The sequence below is a fragment of the Candida pseudojiufengensis genome (genome assembly GCF_024610245.1).
Source record: "Candida pseudojiufengensis strain CBS 10847 chromosome Unknown scaffold10, whole genome shotgun sequence".
NCBI classification, from domain to species: Eukaryota; Fungi; Ascomycota; class Pichiomycetes; order Serinales; family Debaryomycetaceae; genus Lodderomyces; species Lodderomyces pseudojiufengensis.
In genome coordinates this window covers 317,378-338,822 of record NW_026261540.1, presented here as the reverse complement: position 1 = coordinate 338,822, position 21,445 = coordinate 317,378, and the positions used below count along the sequence as shown (strand labels likewise).

Below are 21,445 nucleotides of genomic sequence, written 5' to 3'. Positions count from 1 at the left end.
GTTTTGAGTTCTTTTTTCTGTAGTTATATGAAAATTGAATTGAAATTCAAGTAAAAGTATGTTGAAGAAGAAAATGAAAATTTCAAGTTTATATATTAAATTTTTGGGAAACTGGAGAATATTCAGTTCAAAGGGGGTTAACGAAATAATTAAAAGAAATTGTTTTAAGACACGTGACTTGGCTGATCTTACTAATAATACAGGGCAAGTACTTAATAAAGGCTACCTGGCAAGCATAGTTTAAAAATTGAAGATTCAACAAATAAAATAATAAAAACTAAAAATGCGGCTGCATCTCAAATTAATTTTAAACTTTGCATAAATTAGACTAAGAAAATAATAAAGGACACAAAAATATAGCATCTACTGCATACAAATATGTACTAATGCTTATACGAATTGTCTCATTTTTTTTTGGTTTTCCGACATTGTCGAAGTCGAAATCTAAATTCTGGACACGACATAGATTGACTTATGAAAAATAATTTTCATTTTATATTCATTAATAAGGGAGGAAGAATAAGAATTCATATATTCAATAGAGTGTTCGTACAAACCAATATGTCCATTAAAAACGCAACTAATAGCACCAGCTTTTTATATTGATAAGATAGATGTGGAACACTAAGTTCACGAGTATTTGGGACGTATTAGTCGAGAATCTTTTGGCAATAAAGGAGGAGGTGGTAACCTAAATTCAAATTGTCTAAGTTATTCAATTTACCAGAATTACGACCAATCTCAAATTGATTTAGAATTTCGTTCACGTAGAGCTGCCCAGAAAAATTAATTGATTCATGTGGATTTTTCTGAACCTTTTGCTGAGAGTGTTGATCAATGCAAGTATTTTTTATCAATTGTGGACCTTTACATTAAAACAATTTTAAAATCTGAAGGTGTTACTCGTGAATTGAATGTCCACATCATTCTTATCAAACGCTAGAGCTGAAGGTTTAATTCAAAGCATCCAAAGTATATGCAAAGGTTTATTGGAACAAGCAAAACTTAAAGAGAAAATTTGGTGTCAAGCTGTATTTTATGCTTCATTGTTGTATAACATCATGCCTCATAAAAAATAATTGTCACCTTATATAATTTATCTTGGAATTTGTTTTGATCGCAAGTTGTTGCATATCTTTGGTCAGCTTTGATATGCGTATTTACCTACTTGACATATCCAAGTTGACCGAAGATATACGAATTTGCCTCCCATTCAAAATTGGCTATGTACTCAGGGATTGCTCCAATATAAGTTATATGAGCCTTTCAACCATCAAATGTTTGCTGCTGTTCAGGTGCAATTTATAGCAGATACGTTTTTGAAGATTTCCAACAATATTAATGTAATTTCCAAATCAAGTACAAAATTGAATTATTTACGTGGGGTGGAACCATATAAAACATTCAGTTCAGTTATGAATCTTCCTCAGTTGCTGTGATGGGTTCAGTTGATGGTGATATTGTTGTTGATTACCCAGGTTTAAATTCTTCAGATTTATCCCGTTCACCTACTAATTTGGATGCTCCACCTTTAGTTTCTCCTGGTTCTGCTGACTCATCTTTTGTTTCATTTGCCAAAATTGGTTCTGGTGATATCGTTGTGTTGGATAGTGACAGGAATCGAGACGTAACTCCGACGATTATTCCAAATCAAATTGATCACCTAATCGAAAGGGATGGTACTATGTCTTCCAATGCCAGTTCTGATGGTTTTGATTCAATTGGTCGAAAGATTACAGTTGCTGCTGAATCAATTGATGTCAAATATTTTGATTATCAAACACCCTCATCATCTTCTTCTGACGTAACAATTCGGTCAATGATATGGATGTTAACAATTTTTAATTTGATTCAAGAATCATTCCGACAGACGACGTTTATACCGGTTTCCCTATTGATCAAGCTGATGTGTTTAATCAGTTTGTGGAACCAATTTCTAATGCAGATGAGATAATATTTGATGCTCCAAATGAGTTAGATACTACTAATGAGTTAATTGTTCATGACAATCTAGTTACTGCTGATATAGCTCCTGCTATTGGTCCCAATCCATTTCAATCTGACATGTTAGAGATTCAAAAGTTGATAGTGAAGATCCAGAATTGAAAATTTTGTGGATGTTGATACAAATGCTCCCAAGATTATTTCCCCCTTAAGTACAACAAGTTCATCTACTGTTTCGAAGGTTTTATTAATGAAGGAGCAACAAAGGATATTTTAATTTAACCTAATCCTCCGTCTATTGTTTCGTAATAACAGTAAGTAAAGTTTGTGATGAAACAAGTTTGGCTCATCAAAATAATACTTCAGAGTCTGGATCAATACTTCAGAGTCCGGATTACTTCACGTAGTACCCTGTTGCTGGCACGTCTTTCAGTGAAACGTCGAACTAGTTCTGATGAACCAGAAATGATACATAAAGTCTACCAGCATAATAATAAGGTTATTCAAAAGTTGATGTATTTGAAGGATGACCCCGCTCTTGCCGTGGAATGACAAAATATGTCAATGGACATTGTTGGTAAACCTTGGCTCATGCTCTTTTTGTTCAAGATCTGGATTATGCATTCATAACAGCAGAGTCAGCTAATCCAAGTAAATAATTGTTTACTTTATTGGATCTGCTTTAATTACTCTATAATTAAAGCTATACATCATAGAGTAATTAAAGCTGATCCCAATACATCAAACAATAATTTACTTGGGCCCTTGGTATACGAATTTCTTTGAGCATGACATTCGGCTTTTCGATATTTTAAATTTGGATAAATTGTGCACACATTTCGGAAAAGACCAAATGGTTGATCGCTTCAGGTGGAAATCTTCTCAACATACTTGAGATGTTGTTTATATTCACAAGCGTTTTTACTATTGTAATTTTCAAATCTCATTCACAAATAGACAAATTGGTTCTTATTAGTTACTGATTAGTTAATCGGGTATGGGTGAGATCAACTAAGTAAAGTACAAGACAAGCAATCTCAAATATATTTTGAATTAAGAATGGAAAGTCAAGATATAACTTTCATATTCAACAAGTATCATACTTTGATAGGCTACGTTAATCAATATTTTCATAAATAAAGTGAATCTGAATCATTAAATTCACAAATTTGAGTTCAACTTATCCTTGCAAACTATTCTTAGGTCAAGTTTCCTCGATTATTTCTAGGTATACATACTTTTCCTTAACCTGGTTGAAGACTAAACGAAGAATACTAAATTAAGTGATGAAAACAGCTTAAATCTTTAATTAGCTTGCTATATACTTTTGATTGAGAGCTGAGATTTAAAGCTTTAGTAAATATGTATTGATTAAAAAATGATATAAATTCAAACACCCTCGATCCCTGAAATAAGTCAAGAGGTGAGTTCAAAATCAGCTCCTAATCTAGAAACAATTTATCAAATGATTAAAAAATTTTTCTTCTTTTATGCACAGATTTTAAAATTGATTCTTCTTCAACTCCATTAACAAATTTGAAAATAACTTTTGAATCATAATTTGTCAATATTGCATTAGCTTTGGCATCAGCACCACGGTCTGAAAATAATTGCATCAAATCAATAGCACCTTCGGGTTCATCTTTCGCAGTTACTTCTTTCAAAATCAACTCTTTTAAATGTACACAATTTTCTAAATCTAAACAACTTAAATCTTCAATTTTATTGTTCGATAAATTTATATAATTTAAACTTGATGGAAAAATCTGATGTTCCAACATTGAAAAAGTAATTTCATTATTTTGTAAATCTAAAATCTTTAATTCATCCAATTTGGAAAAATAGCCATGAATTTCTTGTAATCCTGAATTCTTGATTACCAATTCCTTCAATGAATTGGGAAATTCATTAAAGTTCAAAAAGTTTATATTTAAATTTATCATGTTTATCTTGGTCAAATTTTTACAATTAAATAACACTTCAGACGGAAATTCACAAACACCGATTGATGGTGTCTTGGGACTTTTTAGGATTAGACTTTGTAACTGGGGTGTTTTGAAACATACTCTTTCCACTGGAGATATATTCATGTGAGTTAAAATATCAAGCGGATCAAGTGGGTCGACATCATCAAACTCTGGGTTAAAGTTATCGGATACATCCAATTCTTTCAACAGTTCCAATTGATTTAAATTTGACTGCAAATTATGATAATACACTTTATTACGTGAAAACTTGATCTGCTTCAGCTCAGGAAATAAAACTTCGTATTCTACATACAAAATTAGACAATCCTCAATAATGATTTCAAACATCTTCCTTGGTAAATTATCTAGAACCAATTTTAAATCAATTTCTCCAATACTTTTTAGCTCTAAACAATTGAGTGAATCTGAAAAATTAATGGCTCCTATTTTTAAAGTTTGCATAGTATCGTAAATTCTTAATTTTTTCAAATTTGATGGAAATAATAGGTCACCGTCGATACGGACCCGCAAATCGTCATCCGATGCTTGGTCAAGTAACTCTTCTTCATCCGATTCATCTACTCTATCACTCATGAAATTGCTAACAAAATTCAAAAATATCAAAGAATTTGGAAACTCAGTATGAACAATATCAAAGATTTCAGGACAATAAGATATATGAAGTAATTTTAATTTGTTATACTGAATTAAATTACCTAGACTTTTGAAATCGCAAGAATAAAGTCTTAAATTTTTGATAGATATTGGAAGTTGGAAATTTTCTAATGAGCTCATGTAATCAAGATTTTTGCAATTAAAGGATTCAAGGTAATGTAAATCACGTAAATCTAATTCAAAATATACACCTCCGTTTATTGTTAGTTCTTTTAAAGATTTTGGAAATTGAATTTTAAACAGACTCAAATAAGATGTAGTTAAGGATTGTATATTCATACTTCCAACATAATTCAAAAATGACTGAACTTCATTCTTTTTAAATATTTCGAAAAATCCAACAAAAGGTTCCAAATATTGATCCAAATGTATACCTATAACATAAAATTTATTTAAAATTGATACAAAATCACTGAATTTAGTATTCCGTAAGATCTTTAATTCATAATTGGCTAATCTAAATGCAGGTTCATCTGACAATTGATTGATTTGATTTAAATCTCCAATTATATTTGAAGGTATAAATTGATATTTTTGAAAAAGCGATACTAACTTTTCAATTGACTTATTGTTACTGTTTATTTCAAAATTTGAATATTTTTGCTCGAGTGCAATATGTTGTAAACCTGGAATGAATATTAAGCTTTCAATGATTGACAGATCCTCGATGTGACTAATGATTAATGATAATACTTCTTTGGGTAATTTGAGAAATATACGCATTAGTAATGTGATTCCAATTTTGAGTTAACGAAATGATGAGTTTAATGCTGATGATTTAATGAGTTGATGATTAGTTTTGATTGCCACTATTTGAAAATTCAAAATTAATTGGACGTGATTCTTGGGCTACCATCTGGCGTTTCAAAAGTGTATCGTCTAAAACGTGTAATATTATATTGTCTCTGGAAGTTATAAGCAGTGCCGAAGTTGAATTATTTTAGTCCATTGATTCTGAATGTTTAGTAGACTATTCTTTTTCAATGTGAAGTAAACTTTGGTCTGAATTTCAAGTGAAGATCAAAATTTAAACTTCGTTTGGAGATTAAAAATGCAAGTGGTTGAACGGTGTCAAGCACACTCCATAACTCCTAAAGTTATATCTAGAAAAAACAAAGCTTTTAACAGACTTCTAAAACTCTTTTTCATGGTTCAAATTCTTGACAGATTTAGTCGGTGTTGAATCACATTAAGTCAGTGAAATGAAAATTTGAAATTAAACCAAATTCACGAATTAAGCCGAACAACGATATTTATTCAATTCTTGGATATGTCTCAAATTTTCAATCTTTATTTAAGTTCATCCGAAGCTATTTAAATTCCAATTTCGCTTTCAATCCATCTTGTAGCATTCGACTTATTTTAAATAATACATGAATATTTCAAGTATGCTTCAATAAAATAGCTTCGTCATATCCCCATTGGCAAGTATCAACACAATGCTTTTAAATCATAAATTAAACAAACCATTTCGTGATAGTTATTCTTGCTGTAGATGTACTAGTCATTGAAGTTTCTCTAAAAGTAGCTTTATCATGATGATTTAATTGAAAAACTGTAAACGACTTCATCTAGTAGTTACTTTGAACAAAAATCCAATCAAATTACACTTCGAGATTTGGTGCCTAATGTCTCATCATGTTCGATTGTAATATTTTCATTGCTTCCTAGGAGTTAAATTTCCATGTCACAAAATCTGTTTCTAGAATTTTTATGTGATTGATGTTGAGTTAGTAGTGAATGTATATACTTTGGTCAACACCAAATTCTGAGACGTCAACAATCTAATCACTAATGTTGACCTTTGATAATGCAGTCCAAAAAAGCTCACGGATGACATGAGTGAAAGTCGGTTCCATAAATCGATATAAAATGAGGTCATTGAAAAGCAAGATGCCTTTATTTTATATAAGTCTGAGAGTTTCAATTCGTTATGTCAAATGAACGCTGTTTTATGTTCAAATTTGTGAAGTTATTTACTGATTATGAGATACCCTGGGGTGTTTAACAGGATTTACCACGAGGAGTAAATTGATCATACTTTGGAGCAGTATTTGAAATTTTTCATTGTTGACCTGAAATTGCTTGTGGTCAATGCGTAGTGATTAATGTATCAAAGTTTTTGCCTGCAAGCTAGTGATATCAGGATCACTGTATCCCTGAATTGAAGTAAGAGTGAGAGTAACAACTAAAGAATTAGAATATTGTAATGACTTCTGTATTAGGTCTAGTCACAGACTTTTAGTGTATTTTTACAATTTATCATCTTCTGAATCATCAATATCAACACCATAATCACCTAAATTTTCACCCATATCATTTGACCATTCTGATCTTTTCAAATTATTTCTTGGATCTAATTTTTGTTTTAAAATTTTATAATTTTTAATTTCTTTTAATTCTTCATTTGTTGGAATTTTAATTTCAATTTCATTATTTCCACCATCTGGTGGCCAAGGTAAATTTAATTGATCATCTTCTTTATAATCTATTGATGGTATAACATCATATCCATTATATTTTGATTTGAACCATGGGATTAACCAAAATAATAGGGGATTCCCTAATGAATATTTTAAATTTTGCCATATACCATAATCATAAGGAAATATTAAATCATCAATTGTAAAATTTTGAGGAATCTCATTTACATCATCTTGGTCTTCTTGTTCTTCTCTATAATTAGTCCAAGTTGATAATTTTGGTAATTCTTTATCATGTAGCTTTTTATAATTCAATTTTATAGATCCCCATAATCTATTACTATTAAATTGACTTTCAATTCTATCCCATTCCCAAATTTCAATTTGAGTCATACCTTTACAGATATTAATAAAACATCTCAAAAATAAAAAACTTATACTTATCAAAACAAATAAATTTATTGGAGTTAATGCAATAACAGCTATAAGTTCTTTTTTATCAATTAAATAAATAGGTAGATCTGAATTATTATAATAATCAATAATTCTATAACATTGTTGAATAAATAAATAACTAGTTCCAATAATTACCCATACTAAAAATCTCATAAAATGTGGTAAATTCTCATGACCAACACAATTTAAAGTCCAAGGACAATGATGATCCATTGATAATATACATTTTTTACATTTTGAACAATGATGAGTTCTTGGTGGTTTATAATTTTTACATTTTGAACAATATCTTTTCCATTCTCCTTGTTTTGGTTTATAGTTGGCTGGTGGATTTCCAGGTGATTTATATATAGCTAGGATATAAGTTAACCAAATCATTGAAACAATTAATTCATATATGATTTGTTCATTAAATGATAGATGTTGGTATAAGATAAATATATGAGAACCATAGGATAGTATAGCTATTACTATACATGGTATTATAACCCCTAATATTGGCCATTTGAACTCCAACACCATATTAATTCATTAGGTGTTAGTGGTGTCGTGCGTAAAATAATATTAAGTTGTAAATTGAAATATTGATTTTTTTTTGATAGTGGCGATAACTTTCAACTTCATCAATCAATACAAAATGGTATGTAAACTGCTTAAAGCAAAGTTATCGAGCGATTACTAACATTAAATAGACTTCAATTGGTACTGGATATGATTTATCAAATAGTGTTTTTTCACCAGGTATGTACTCAGTTCAATTATAATTTATCATCCAATACTAACTCAACTAGATGGTCGAAATTTTCAAGTAGAATATGCTATGAAAGCTGTAGAAAATGGAAGTACATCAATTGGAATTAAATGTAAAGATGGAATTGTCCTTGCAGTTGAAAAAATTATAAATTCAAAATTATTAATTCCTAATAAAAATAAAAGAATTCAAACAGTTGATCGTCATGTTGGAGTAGTTTATTCTGGTTTATTACCTGATGGACGCCATTTTGTAAATAGATGTAGAGATGAATCACAATCTTTTAAATCAATATTTAAAATACCTATACCTGTACCTAATTTAATGGATAGAATGGGAATATATGTTCAAAATTATACTTGTTATAATTCAGTTAGACCATTTGGAGTAGTATCAATTGTTGGAGGAGTAGATGATGATGGACCACATTTATATATGATTGAACCAAGTGGGACATGTTGGGGTTATAGTGGAGCAGCAACTGGAAAAGGTAGACAAATTGCAAAATCAGAATTAGAAAAATTAAACTTTGAAGAAATTACTGTAAAGGAGGCAATAAATGTTGCAGCTAAAGTTATAAAATTAGCTCATGAAGATAATAAAGATAAAGATTATGAATTAGAAATATCTTGGATAAGTAAAGAATTTACAAATGGTAGACATCAATCAATACCTGATGATTTGTTGGAGGAAGCTAAAAAACAAGCTGAAGAAGAAGATGACGATGATGAGGAGGAAGAAGATGAAGAAATGGCAACATAAATAGATTATGCTTAATAATAGAAATATTTAAAAAGTTTTCACTCTTAACATTATTTTATCCGTATTTTCGTAAATGTAAACAAACTTTAGAAAATAATACAAATCTGAAACATTTATAAAACAACCAGCTATACAGTGACAAATGAAACATTAACTCATAATGTCAGAAGATGATGAATCTATTGAATCACCAATTGCTTTTAAATCCCCTCATAACTTATCATCGGTTCTAGAATTTGAAGAAGAATTGAGTATGCAATCACCAATTATAGATAAATCAATTTCAAGATCGTCAAGTCCATTTATAGCTCATCCACAATCACCTTTAAAATCACAGGATGATCTACTACCTACGAATATATCACCATGGAGACAATTCAGATCCATCAATCCTTCAACCATACCATCAACTGCTCAATCATCTATTTTTCATAATAAACCTAACCTTACGCCAGATACAAATAATGTATTTATAGATACAACTTCAAAAGAAGATGAATTGAATAAGAGAATCATCAATTATAAAATTCAAATCAAATTAATGAAAAACTTCTTACAAGAGCTAATTGAAAAAAATAATATAGATCCAAAAGAAATCAAATCAATAATGCCCTTGGGTGAAATTAAAGACGCGTCAACAATATCTTTAGAAAAAGAACTTAATGACTTACGTGAAGAATATGATGAAATATTCAAGTTGAATGAAGACTTATTTACAAATTTGCAAAATTTTGAAGAACAAATTGAAATTAAAGATCAACAACTTCAAGAATCTGAAAAAATACGAGATCTAATCTTACAAATTGCCAAGTCAAATGGAATTGATTCAAATTTACCTATTGATTTACAATTAAAATCTATATTTGAAAGAAAATCTCAAAATTCAATTTTAACTCCTCCTGAATCAGATGATGGAAAAGATCAAGAATTAAATAAATTAGAAATTGAAAATTTGAATTTGAATAAACAACTAGAATTTAAAGATGAAGAACTTAAGGAGTTAAAAAGGAAATTAGAGGAAAATAGTCCCTCACCAAAGCAATCAAACGACAAATCTCAAAAGGATGATGATCAAGATATAAAAAATGAGACTCAAGATTTTCTTGAAATACTAAACATCAAAGATATGGAGATATCTGCACTTAGATCAAAATTAATTAAAGAGACTGAACTGTTAGAAAAATTAAAACAAAAAGAAATTGATGACCTGCAAACCACTTTAAGAAATAATTCAAACTCAGATCGTGAACTTAAACAAGCATTGGCTAACAATGAAGAACTAACCATACAACTTCAAAATCAAACTAACAAAGTCCATGAGCTAAATTCAAAACTAGCTGCTAAAGATAATAATGACAAATCTGAATCTAACGAAACCAAACTATCTCAAGATCATCTACTAATTATAACCTCTCTCGAAAAAGAAAACCAAAATATAGTGCAAGAACTAAAAAGCCTCAAATTACAAGAACTGACTCTAATGACAGAATATCTAGATTTACAAAATGCATATTCAAAAATTCTAGAAGAATTAAATGCTACACAAGATTCTTACTCGCTATTAAAACAAACAGAAGATAACAAACTATCTGAAATAAAAACACAACAAACAACTATAAACAAATTACAACTTGATCTCGAACAAGCTATCAACCTTCAAAGAAAAAATCATTCAGAAAAAATTCAAACTTCATATAAAAATGAATCCCTACAAAAAGATAATGAATCATTAAAATCAAAAATTCAAAAATTAACAGAATTTATTGATTTTTCAAACAATAATCAAGATACCATAAAGAAATTATCAATTATAGAATTTCAATACAAAGATTTAATTACATTTGATATGAATGAATTTTCAAAATTATTAAAATCTTTTAATAAAATTGCAGAAGATGAATCAATATTAAATCCAACAAAAAAATATGAAAGAATAATGAGAAAATTATCAAATTTTGAAATAAGTAATGAAAAAGATATTACATTTATAAGAGAAAATCATCTGTCTATTTTTAATTATTTTGTAAGAGCTACTGATATGATTATAAATAATCATGTTAAATTATTATTAAATGAAAATGAACAAATTATAAAAAGACAAAATTTAGCATTAATTGAGAAAAATTCAAAATTAATTAAAGAAATTGAAGAATTAAAAAAAGAAGGAAATATTGGTAACGATTCAATAACTGAATTAAGATTTAATGATATAAGAAGAAGATGGAAATCTGAAAGAGAAAGAAGAATTTTTGAAGATAGTGAAGCTCAAAAGAAGTTTAGAGAGCTAGAAGATGAAATAGCTAGAAAATAGTCTACTCTATTGATATAAGTAGTAAATTTTGGTGTGTTTCAATAATGTAATTTTTACACTACCTCTCGCTATTATGTTTATTTTTTTTTTCATAAAATTTTTCAACTTAGATCCAAAACTCCTCCAAAGTCCTATCCAATCTCCCCACCATGTCTATTAACGAGGAAGACTACCTACAACTTGAAGAAGAAGTCAATTTAGACGATATTGATTTTTCAGATTTAGAAGAAAAATACGATGCAGATTTTGGATTAGACAATTATATCATCGTCGATGGAGCACCAATAGCACCAGAATCAAAAGTTCCTGTTTTATTGAAAGTCCTTAAAAAATTATTCAGCAGTGCTGGTGAAATAGTCGAAGGAGATGAAGGTATCCACATGCCATTAGAAAATGGTAAATCAAAAGGATTTTTATTCATTCAATATAAAACTAATGAAGAAGCAGATTTAGCTATTAAAAAATTACATGGAAAAAAATTAGATCAAAATCATAGATTATTAGTTAATAAATTATCAGATATTGAAAAATTTGGTAATATAAGTAATGAATATCAAGAACCTAAAATTGAACCTTTTAAATCTCATGGTTATTTACATAATTGGTTACAAGATGATCAAGGTAGAGATCAAATAATATTACATTTTAATGATACTGTTGGAATTTATTGGAATAAAAAATCAAATGAACCTGAACCAGTTGTTGATCCAAGAAAAGGTTTTACTTCAAAATATGCAAGATTTTCACCCAAGGGTACTTATTTATTTTCAATTCATCCTCAAGGTATTCAATCTTGGGGTGGAGAAGATTTACATAGTATAAAAAGATTTTATCACAATCAAGTAAGATTAATTGATTTTTCTCCAAATGAAAAATATATGGTTACCTTATCACCAGTTCCTATATCATTACCTGATTCAGCAATTGAAAGACAACAATTCCCATTTGGTCCAGAAAGTGAAGGTCATAAATTAGTTATATGGGATATGATAACTGGTGAACCTGTTAGAACTTTTGCATTACCACCACATTTAGAAAATCAAAAAGAAATGCCATGGCCATTAGTTAAATGGTCATATGATGATAAATATTGTGCTCGTCAAGGTCCAGATGCTTTAGCAATTTATGAAACTCCAAGTTTTCAATTATTAGATAAAAAATTAGTTAAAATTGATGGTATTCAAGATTTTGAATGGTCACCAGCAGAAGTTAAATTACACAATAATAAAAATGATGAAGGAGATCATATTTTATCATATTGGACTCCTGAAAGTACAAATCAAACTGCAAGAGTTGCTATAATGCAAATTCCAAGTAGACAAGTATTACGTACAGTTAATTTATTTCAAGTTAGTGATTGTAAAATGCATTGGCAAAGTGAAGGGAAATTATTATGTATTAAAGTTGATAGACATACAAAATCAGGTAAAACAATTTTTTCAAATCTTGATTTTTTTAAAGTTAGTGAAAAAGATATACCAGTTGAAAAATTAGAATTAAAAGATGTTATTGTAAATTTTGCATGGGAACCAAAAAGTGAAAGATTTATAACAATAAGTAGATTAGATGATGGTAATCCAAATCCTGCTATTCCTAAAAATACTATAACATTTTATTCACCAGAAACAACAAAGGGAAAAAATGCAAGTACTAAATATAAACCTTATAAAAAATTTGAAAATAAACATTCAAATACTGTAATTTGGTCACCAAAAGGTAGATATGTTGTTGTTGCAACAATTTCAAGATCATCAGGAGAAATTGAATTTTTTGATGTGTCATTTGAAGATGATTCTTCAAAAAAGACAAGTTCAACAAATGTTAAATTATTAAAAACTGATAAATATTCAGGTATGACTAATATATCATGGGATCCTTCAGGAAGATTTGTAACAGCATGGTCATCAGCTTGGTTACATGCTATTGAAAATGGTTATAGATTATATGAATTTACAGGAAATTTATTAAGAGATGAATCAATTGATCAATTTAATGATTTTATATGGAGACCAAGACCTGAATCATTATTAACAAATAATGATAAAAAGAAAGTTCGTAGTAATCTTAGAGAATATTCAGCACAATTTGAAGAAATTGATGCAATGGAAGCTGATGCTGCAGTTAAAGAAGCTATATTAGCTAGAAGAAAAGCATTAGAAGATTGGAGAGCATATAGAGCTAAACATGTTGGTAAAAAAACTAAAACTAATGATGTTCAAGCTGAAATTATAGAAGAAATTAAAGAAGAAATTATTGAAGAAAAAGAAGAAATTGTTGAATAGAAGATTCTATAAATAATAAATAATGCATTTTAAGTACACAGTGACTATTAACAGATTAATATTTTATTCTAAAATGTACTTTTCTCTCATTTCGAAACTCAACTAGATCTAGTTTTTAATTGTAAACCATGCCATTTTTTAATTTCATCCTTTAATATATCATTAACTAATCTATGTTGTTTTATCATAGGTAAACCCTTAAATTTATTACTTTCTACAAATATAGCAAACATTGAACCACATCCACCACTTACATCTTGAACTTTTAAATTTGTAGGATCAAATTCTTTTTCTAAAATATTATATATTTTATTTTCATAATCTCCCATTGTATTTGTTGAATAGGGAGACCTTCGTATTATGGTTTGTGATAGTCTTTGAGTCATTCCAGACTTTAGGTATCTAGAAGTTTGAAACATGATGTGAGTGGTTAGTGTTTATATGATAAAGTTATTTTGAATTAATAATATATTAATATGGTGATGCTTTAGAAATATTTCAAATCAAGATCTGTAATTGGTAGTGCTTGTTATTTTGAATATCGATCAAGGTGTAAGAATTACAAGTAGATTTACCAAGGTACAACTCAAATCGCTCTGATCTACATATTGATAGATAAGCTCTTGTATCAGATAGGTTATTTAATCACTAGTGTTTACGAAAATGTTGCAAGTGAAAGAAGTACTTCTTTGAAATACTAATGAAAAAATTGAGGAAATTTCAGGTTATCCCATGTAGAAGAGCAAACTCAACGTGCGCATAATCTCTTGACTTTTTACAGGCTCAATCTTCTTGCCAAATTGTCTTGTTCCAATAATGTTGCTCAAAAGATGGTCTTTGTTATCGAAAAGTAAGATTCGGAATTTGCAATCAAAAAGATCGCGAGAAATTGAACAATAAATTTATTAACTCACACAATGTTTATCGGAATTTTAAATAACCTAAACAAATTATAATATTTCAAACAATAATATATTTGACTAGCAACAGCTATGAGGTACGTTAGACTTACTCAATTGATTTGATAATTTTTGATACTAACTATGTAATCAGTGGAAAATTTGTAAGAGCATCAAAATATCGTCATGTTTATGGACAACCTTCAAAAAAGGAATTATGTTACGAAAATTTAAAAATAACTAAAAATGCATGGGATTCAAATATTATTCAAACTAATGGTAAATACATTTCAGTTAATTGGGATGCATCAGGTGGAGGAGCATTTGCAATTATACCAATTGAAGAAGTTGGAAAAGCTCCAGATACTGTTTCATTATTTAGAGGTCATAAAGGACCTGTTTTAGACACTGCTTTTAATCCATTTAATGAACAAGAAGTTGCTAGTTGTTCTGATGATGGTAAAATCTTAATTTGGACTATACCTGATGATTATTCATTTCATAGCTACTTAAATGAAGAAGATGAAGTTAAAGATATAACAGAACCAACCAAGATTTTGGAAGGACATTCAAAAAAAGTTGGATTAATTAGTTATCATCCATGTGCTGAAAATGTTTTAGCTTCAAGCTCATTAGATTATTCAGTTAAAATTTGGAATACTAAGACTGGTAAAGATGAAATATCTTTAAAACATAAAGATTTAGTTACTTCTTTTGCTTTTAATTATAATGGTTCATTATTAGCCACCACTTCAAGAGATAAAAAATTAAGAGTTTGGGATGTAAGAAAAGGTGAAATCATTTCAGAAGGTTCAGGTCATACAGGAGCAAAACCTTCAAGAGTTTCTTGGTTGGGTAATACTGATAGAATAATTACAACTGGGTTCTCTAGGTTGTCTGATCGTCAAGTTGGTATATGGGATATAAATAATATTGAAAAAGGTCCAATTGATGGCTTCTTGGTGGTTGATGCTTCATCTGGAGTATTAATTCCATATTTTGATGAAGATACTTCAATTTTATATATTGCTGGAAAAGGTGATGGTAATATTAGATATTATGAATATGAAAATGATTTATTATATGAATTATCACAATATGCATCAACTGATCCACAAAGAGGTTTTGCAGTAACCCCCAAAAATAAAGTTAATGTAAAAGAAAATGAAGTTGTTAAAAGTTTTAAAACTGTTTTAGATAATTCAATTGAACCCATAAGCTTTTTTGTTCCAAGAAGATCTGAATTATTTCAAAGTGATATATATCCTGATTGTCCATCATCTGAACCTGCTTTAAGTGCTGATGAATGGTTTGAAGGAAAAGAAGTAAATGGACCAATTTTAATGACTATGGAATCATTATTTGAAGGTAAAAAACCAGAATTAAAAAATAGTAAACCAGTGACTAAAGTATCTGAAGCTAAAGAAAAAGATCAAAAAGAAAAACAAGAAGCTAAACAGAAGGAAAAGACTGAAATATCAAAGTCAACTAAGACAGAAGCAACCAAAAAGCCAGAACCAGTAAAAGAAGAACCAAAAAATGTAGATGATGTATTAAAATCATCTAATGAAATTGGTAATTTGTTGAATAAAGTAGTAGATCAATCAGATGATGAAGATGATCAAATTGATTTAGATGATAAAGAAGAAGATTGGGAAGAAGTTAAAAAATCTGATATAAAATCAGTTTCATCTTCAGAGAGTAAAAAAGATGAACCAAAACTGGAAGAATCAAAAAAGACAAAAGATGAGCCAAAATTAGAAGAACCAAAAAAGGAAAAGGTTGAACTGAAAAAAGATGATCCAATAAAGAAAACTGAACCAAAAACAGTTGAATCTAAAGAACAAAAACCAAAAGAAAAAGATACACCAACGGAGATCTCAGAACCAGTACAAATTGAACAAATAAGTAAAGAAGCAATAAAACCATTAGACTCCAAGACCCAATCTACCAGTAAAGAAGAATCATCACCATCAACTAATACATCAACAACCACTAAACCAACATTAGGTTCAACAATTGAAAAATTATCAAATCTTGTTATAAAATTAGAATCACAAGTTACAAAATTAACAGAATCAGGATTAGAAAAAGATGAAAGATTAAAATCATTAGAAGAAAAAATTGAAAAATTACTTAATAGATCTTAAAGATTGTATATTATGCTAAGTTATTTTTTTAATTCATAAAATTTTTCAAATATAAACCCAATTAAAAAATTAGAATCAAAAATAATATTACCATTAAACATTGTTAATTTTGAATTATTTTCATATTGTAAATTTAATAAATCATCAATAGTTAAAATTTGAGAACAACCATTTAAAACTATAGAATTTTTTGTAATTTCAATTGTAAAATTTCCAATTTCATAACAACTAAAAATAAACTCGAGTTTGGATTCATTACTAAATGAATTTTTAATCAATATTTTCATTTCTTTTAATTTTTTTATATTAAGCTTGTATGATCCAAATTCTGGGAATCTATTTTTTTTCCTTAATTCTCTATGATAAAAATATTGTTTACTGAAAACAGGTATGATTTTTAAAATTTTTTTATCTTTTGGTTTTAATTGTGAATTTTTTAAAATTTTATCAACATGATTATTATATTCTGACAACTGCTTAGTTAAAAATTTTTCTTTATCATTCAATTTCTTGATAACTTGATTAGATATTTCAATTTGTTCTTTTCTCTTGATTCTTTGTTTATCTTTTTGTTTTATATCAAATACTATTTGATTTAATAAATCTTGAAATGAATTTTTTCTAGTAACTTCTCCCATTATTTCTAATTTTAATATAATTTCTAAACACATTTTTTTTAAATCATGATATGTCATTGTGTTTAAATCTCCAACTGATGTTTGAAAATATGGTTTTGAATTGTTGTTGTCTTCAAATCGTTCTTGTTCTATAATTTTTTGAAATGTTTGTTCATGTTTTGAAGTTATTCCTGAAATTAATAATTCTAATAAATCTTCTCCTTCATCTTGAACTCTAATTATATACAACAAGCATCTTTTAGCTTGTGTAAATAAAATATCTGTTTTTGAATTTGATAATGATTCAGTTTTATCAATTGGATTTAAGTACAAAGTTATTGATGATAAATCAGTTAAAGCAATTAAATCATTTGGTGAATTTATTAATTTATCTAATTCATTTATAATATTATTTAATTCATCATTACCATTTGACATCATATTAATATTTGTTGAAATTATATTTTCTAAAGATATCATTGAATTAATTTTCATTGTTAACTTTGGTTTTTCAGTATTTATAATATCATCAAATTCATTTAATTTATAAATATTATCAATATCTCCATCTATTGAAATTAAACTAGTTATAATATTTGTAATTTGATCAGTTGTAGATGTAATATATTCATTTAAAGGTTTTAAAAAATTATCATTAAATGGTTTCCTACTGAAAACTTGTAACATAACTCTATTTAAATATCTTAAATTACTTTGATCTTTCATTGATAATTTCTTAGTAAAACCATAATTTTGAGGTAATTGTAATATAGCTCCAAAATAATGTTTCCAAAAACAAACCCCAGCAACAGCTAAATGTTGAATTTCATTCTTGTTGGGAAAATAAGAATGTGATAATAAATATGCTGTTTTACAAATTAATTTTATATGTATTGGAATTCTATTTTTAATTTGATCAATTAAAGTTATAGTAGCTGAACAATGTTCTCGTAAGCTCATTAAATTAGATACAAATTGAGATGATACTTCAGGTAATTTAATAGCTTCTTGAGGTGATAATTTTCGGTTGTTGGTGCTATGTCCATGAATTCTAATTTCTTTTGTTATTATATCTGAATGAATTAATAATGGATCACTTTCAAAATCTAATTCATCATCATCGATAATTTTATTAACAAATTTTCCAAATAATAATTTTAAATGTTGTCTTTGATAAGAATGATTATTAAAATTTGATAAAAATTCATTCCAAAATGTAAATTGTTGTTTTGTTATATCACTAATATTATTTAATTGTTTTATATCATTTTCCATTATTGTTATAATTAATTTCATTAAAAAATATTCTTCTCTACTATGATGATTTATTGAAGAATTTGAAATTGGAAATAAACTCATTAAATCTTCAAGTAATAATTGATGAGATTTTGTATCTTTTACTGAATGATCTAATGATTTAAATAAATTTGAAATATAAATTGGTTTTGTTTGTAATATATAAAATAATGATTGATATAACTCAATTCTTTCTCTTGAAGATTTATTTAATCTATCCAATTGTCTTAGATCAGTAGCTTGATGAGTAGAACGTCTAAATGAAGAAGTCTTTTGATTTGAAAATTCTTCAATTGTAATTTTATTCTTTTCTAATAATCCTAATTTTAAATCTATATTTTCAATTGAAGTTTCTAAATTTTCATTATTTTTAGATTTTTCAATTATAATTTCTTTATCTTTTGATAATTTTATTTCTTCTTGAAAATCAAAATCATTTTGAGATAATAAATGTGCAAATTTTCTTAATATTTTTAATGATGCATTATTACTTAATAATAATGATTGATAATCATTTTGAGCTAAACTTCTTCTTATTATAGCTTGTGCTTTTATGACATATTCAACATTTTGTTTGTAATATTGATCTATTGTGTTGAATTCAACTCTGATTTTATTTCCTCTTATTTTAGATTGTAATATGATAAATTCGTTTACATAATTGTATGCATCATCTTTTAAAATTTCTTTATTAAATCTGCTTAAAACTCCTCTAAACAATGATTGAACAGGTATTATTGATTTTTTTTCAAATTCATTTAATTCAGATTTTATATGATAAATATTTTTTCTAATTTTATTACCTCTAACAATAGAATATAATTGATTTAAAATATCATCTTCATGAATTAAATTTATTAAAACATTATTACATAATCTTGATCTTGATATACCACCTCTTGCTATACTTTGTAATTCTGTAATTTTTCTCTTGTTAGATCTAACAATATGATGTTTATAATTTATATTATGTATTACTAAATCTCTTCTTATCATTGATTGTAATTCAATTAATTTTTCAAGATTAACAAATTGAGTTTTTGAGAATTTCTTGCTTAGTTTGGTACGACAAATTGACTGAAGTTGAATAGTTGGTTCCATTATTATATTTTGTTTTGAAATCAATACTTTTACAATCTTGTTAACAAGATTCATTCTAATTACAGATTGCAAACCAATTACAATAGATTGATTTATTTCAATCAGTTGTTTAATATTTAAAAACGATTCTCTTATTTTTTTACCTCTACATATACTTTGAAATTTTATAATTTGATTTTCCAGTAAATGTGGTTTATTAACTGATACCAATTTTTTTCTAATAATTGACTGTAATTCAATAATTTCAAAAGTAAAACCTCTTAATTCATCTCTATGTTTATGAGTTGTTTTTGATCTAATAAAATTACCTCTAATTATTGACCAAAAATAAGTTAAATCATCTTCATATGATTTAAGCATAATTTTTTTAACAAACATTGAATATCTAAGATTTGCACCTCTTGATAATGATTGTAATTTGATAATGTCTACATCTTTATCATCTAAGTTGATATCATATGAAGTTTTTGGTCTTGAAGGAACTTCTTTATTTTCTCTTGTTGGTTCTTCTTTTTTGGGATCGATTTTTGAAACGGTTCTCTTCTCCTCCAAAAATGGATTAGGTTTTTTCTCAATTGGTTTTGATTTAATTGGTGAGATAATTTTATTCATATATTTTGGTTCATCATTTGCATCAGTTGAATCAGCACTTGAAAAATTAGGTAATGGAGAATTAATCAACAGTCTATTTGCGAAAATAATATCATCTTCAGAAAATTTCAATTGCTTTTTAGTTAAATCTTCAATAATTGGATAATTTGAATCATTTCTATGTAAAATATAACAAATTGAATGTAAACAAAACCAAACTTTTGGAACATTTTTTGAATCATATAAATCAGTTAATTCAAATCTAAATAAATCAGGAACATTTAAAAAATCCAACAATTGAAAAAATCTATTAATATTTTCTGTATGTTTAAATTGTAATTTGTTATCATTCATATAAACTTGTTTTTTAATTGGTAATATACAATTGGATAATTTTGCAAGATATATCCCATTTTTCATATATGTTATTAATTCCATGGGGGATTGTGGTATATTTTCATTTATTATTATTTCTAACCATTCTTTTATAGCTTGAATACGACATAAATATTCATAACCTGATGATTCAATAGATGCATTTTTATTTGGAGAATTTGTAATGTAGTTATTATTTTTGTTAGTTGATATTGGCGTATTCAATAAATTATTTTGAGGAATTGTTTTCTTGATAGGTGATTTATTTAAAACATCTCTATAATTTTTTTTGGCCCAACTTGGTGTTTCATCAACTTCATCGTTGTTATACTTATTAGAAAGTGAAGTTGATTTAAATGATGAAACTGTTACAGATGGGGAACCAAACATTGTTTTCAATGATGCAGTAGTATGATTTGTTTTTTTACTTGGTGATAATTCCAATTCTCTTGCTAATTCATCTAAATCTTGATCATTATATTTTGAATTATTAGTTTTAAAAGGTGATGAATTTAATCTATTTGTTGGTTGTAGTATATTATTTTTATTCTTTTCAGAATAAAAGTTGTACAGTGACATTCTTGTTATTTCATGTGGGTTGTGTGTGTTGTATATTTGATTCAGTAATGCAGTAGTCTTCAATAATTGGTGTAATATCTTTCGATTAAGCCTAACATTCTTTCTTTATGTAAATTTATGTTTTGATAAATAAAAATCCTAAATTGGAAAAAATGTAAACAAAACCAAATTTTCAAATTTTCACACAATCTTATCAATAAATCAAAACACTTTACATACTACTAGACGGTTCGTTGATATTGAGTCAGACGAGCTTTTATTCATTT

General features: G+C 27.4%; 9 protein-coding genes across 9 annotated transcripts; 5 read left to right on the top strand and 4 right to left on the bottom strand. All coding sequences in view use genetic code 12, as the record gives it.

The window, feature by feature from the left end:
* Nucleotides 1-1,438: 1,438 nt before the first annotated feature.
* Nucleotides 1,439-2,496, top strand: KGF55_005076 (uncharacterized protein; the record flags this gene model as incomplete). Its single annotated transcript, XM_051760049.1, has 3 exons — nt 1,439-1,815; nt 1,857-2,066; nt 2,331-2,496. 3 exons carry the CDS (start codon nt 1,439-1,441, stop codon nt 2,494-2,496), a joined length of 753 nt encoding a protein of 250 aa, XP_051612239.1.
* A 917-nt stretch (nt 2,497-3,413) lies between these two features.
* On the bottom strand, nt 3,414-5,309 carry KGF55_005075 (leucine-rich repeat domain-containing protein; the record flags this gene model as incomplete). Its single annotated transcript, XM_051760048.1, has 1 exon — nt 3,414-5,309. One exon carries the CDS (start codon nt 5,307-5,309, stop codon nt 3,414-3,416), a length of 1,896 nt encoding a protein of 631 aa, XP_051612238.1.
* A 1,529-nt stretch (nt 5,310-6,838) lies between these two features.
* KGF55_005074 (palmitoyltransferase) lies at nt 6,839-7,987 on the bottom strand (the record flags this gene model as incomplete). The annotated part of the gene is made up of 1 exon (XM_051760047.1): nt 6,839-7,987. The coding sequence occupies one exon, from the start codon at nt 7,985-7,987 to the stop codon at nt 6,839-6,841; it is 1,149 nt and encodes a 382-aa protein (XP_051612237.1).
* Nucleotides 7,988-8,102: 115 nt separating this feature from the next.
* On the top strand, nt 8,103-8,978 carry PRE10 (proteasome core particle subunit alpha 7; the record flags this gene model as incomplete). Its single annotated transcript, XM_051760046.1, has 3 exons — nt 8,103-8,105; nt 8,158-8,206; nt 8,257-8,978. The coding sequence occupies 3 exons, from the start codon at nt 8,103-8,105 to the stop codon at nt 8,976-8,978; spliced, it is 774 nt and encodes a 257-aa protein (XP_051612236.1).
* A 160-nt stretch (nt 8,979-9,138) lies between these two features.
* On the top strand, nt 9,139-11,289 carry KGF55_005072 (uncharacterized protein; the record flags this gene model as incomplete). The annotated part of the gene is made up of 1 exon (XM_051760045.1): nt 9,139-11,289. One exon carries the CDS (start codon nt 9,139-9,141, stop codon nt 11,287-11,289), a length of 2,151 nt encoding a protein of 716 aa, XP_051612235.1.
* A 149-nt stretch (nt 11,290-11,438) lies between these two features.
* On the top strand, nt 11,439-13,571 carry PRT1 (translation initiation factor eIF3 subunit b; the record flags this gene model as incomplete). The annotated part of the gene is made up of 1 exon (XM_051760044.1): nt 11,439-13,571. One exon carries the CDS (start codon nt 11,439-11,441, stop codon nt 13,569-13,571), a length of 2,133 nt encoding a protein of 710 aa, XP_051612234.1.
* A 98-nt stretch (nt 13,572-13,669) lies between these two features.
* Nucleotides 13,670-13,990, bottom strand: KGF55_005070 (uncharacterized protein; the record flags this gene model as incomplete). The annotated part of the gene is made up of 1 exon (XM_051760043.1): nt 13,670-13,990. One exon carries the CDS (start codon nt 13,988-13,990, stop codon nt 13,670-13,672), a length of 321 nt encoding a protein of 106 aa, XP_051612233.1.
* A 573-nt stretch (nt 13,991-14,563) lies between these two features.
* On the top strand, nt 14,564-16,620 carry CRN1 (Crn1p; the record flags this gene model as incomplete). Its single annotated transcript, XM_051760042.1, has 2 exons — nt 14,564-14,568; nt 14,625-16,620. 2 exons carry the CDS (start codon nt 14,564-14,566, stop codon nt 16,618-16,620), a joined length of 2,001 nt encoding a protein of 666 aa, XP_051612232.1.
* A 20-nt stretch (nt 16,621-16,640) lies between these two features.
* Nucleotides 16,641-21,179, bottom strand: IQG1 (Iqg1p; the record flags this gene model as incomplete). The annotated part of the gene is made up of 1 exon (XM_051760041.1): nt 16,641-21,179. One exon carries the CDS (start codon nt 21,177-21,179, stop codon nt 16,641-16,643), a length of 4,539 nt encoding a protein of 1,512 aa, XP_051612231.1.
* Between the last annotated feature and the right edge of the window lie 266 nt (nt 21,180-21,445).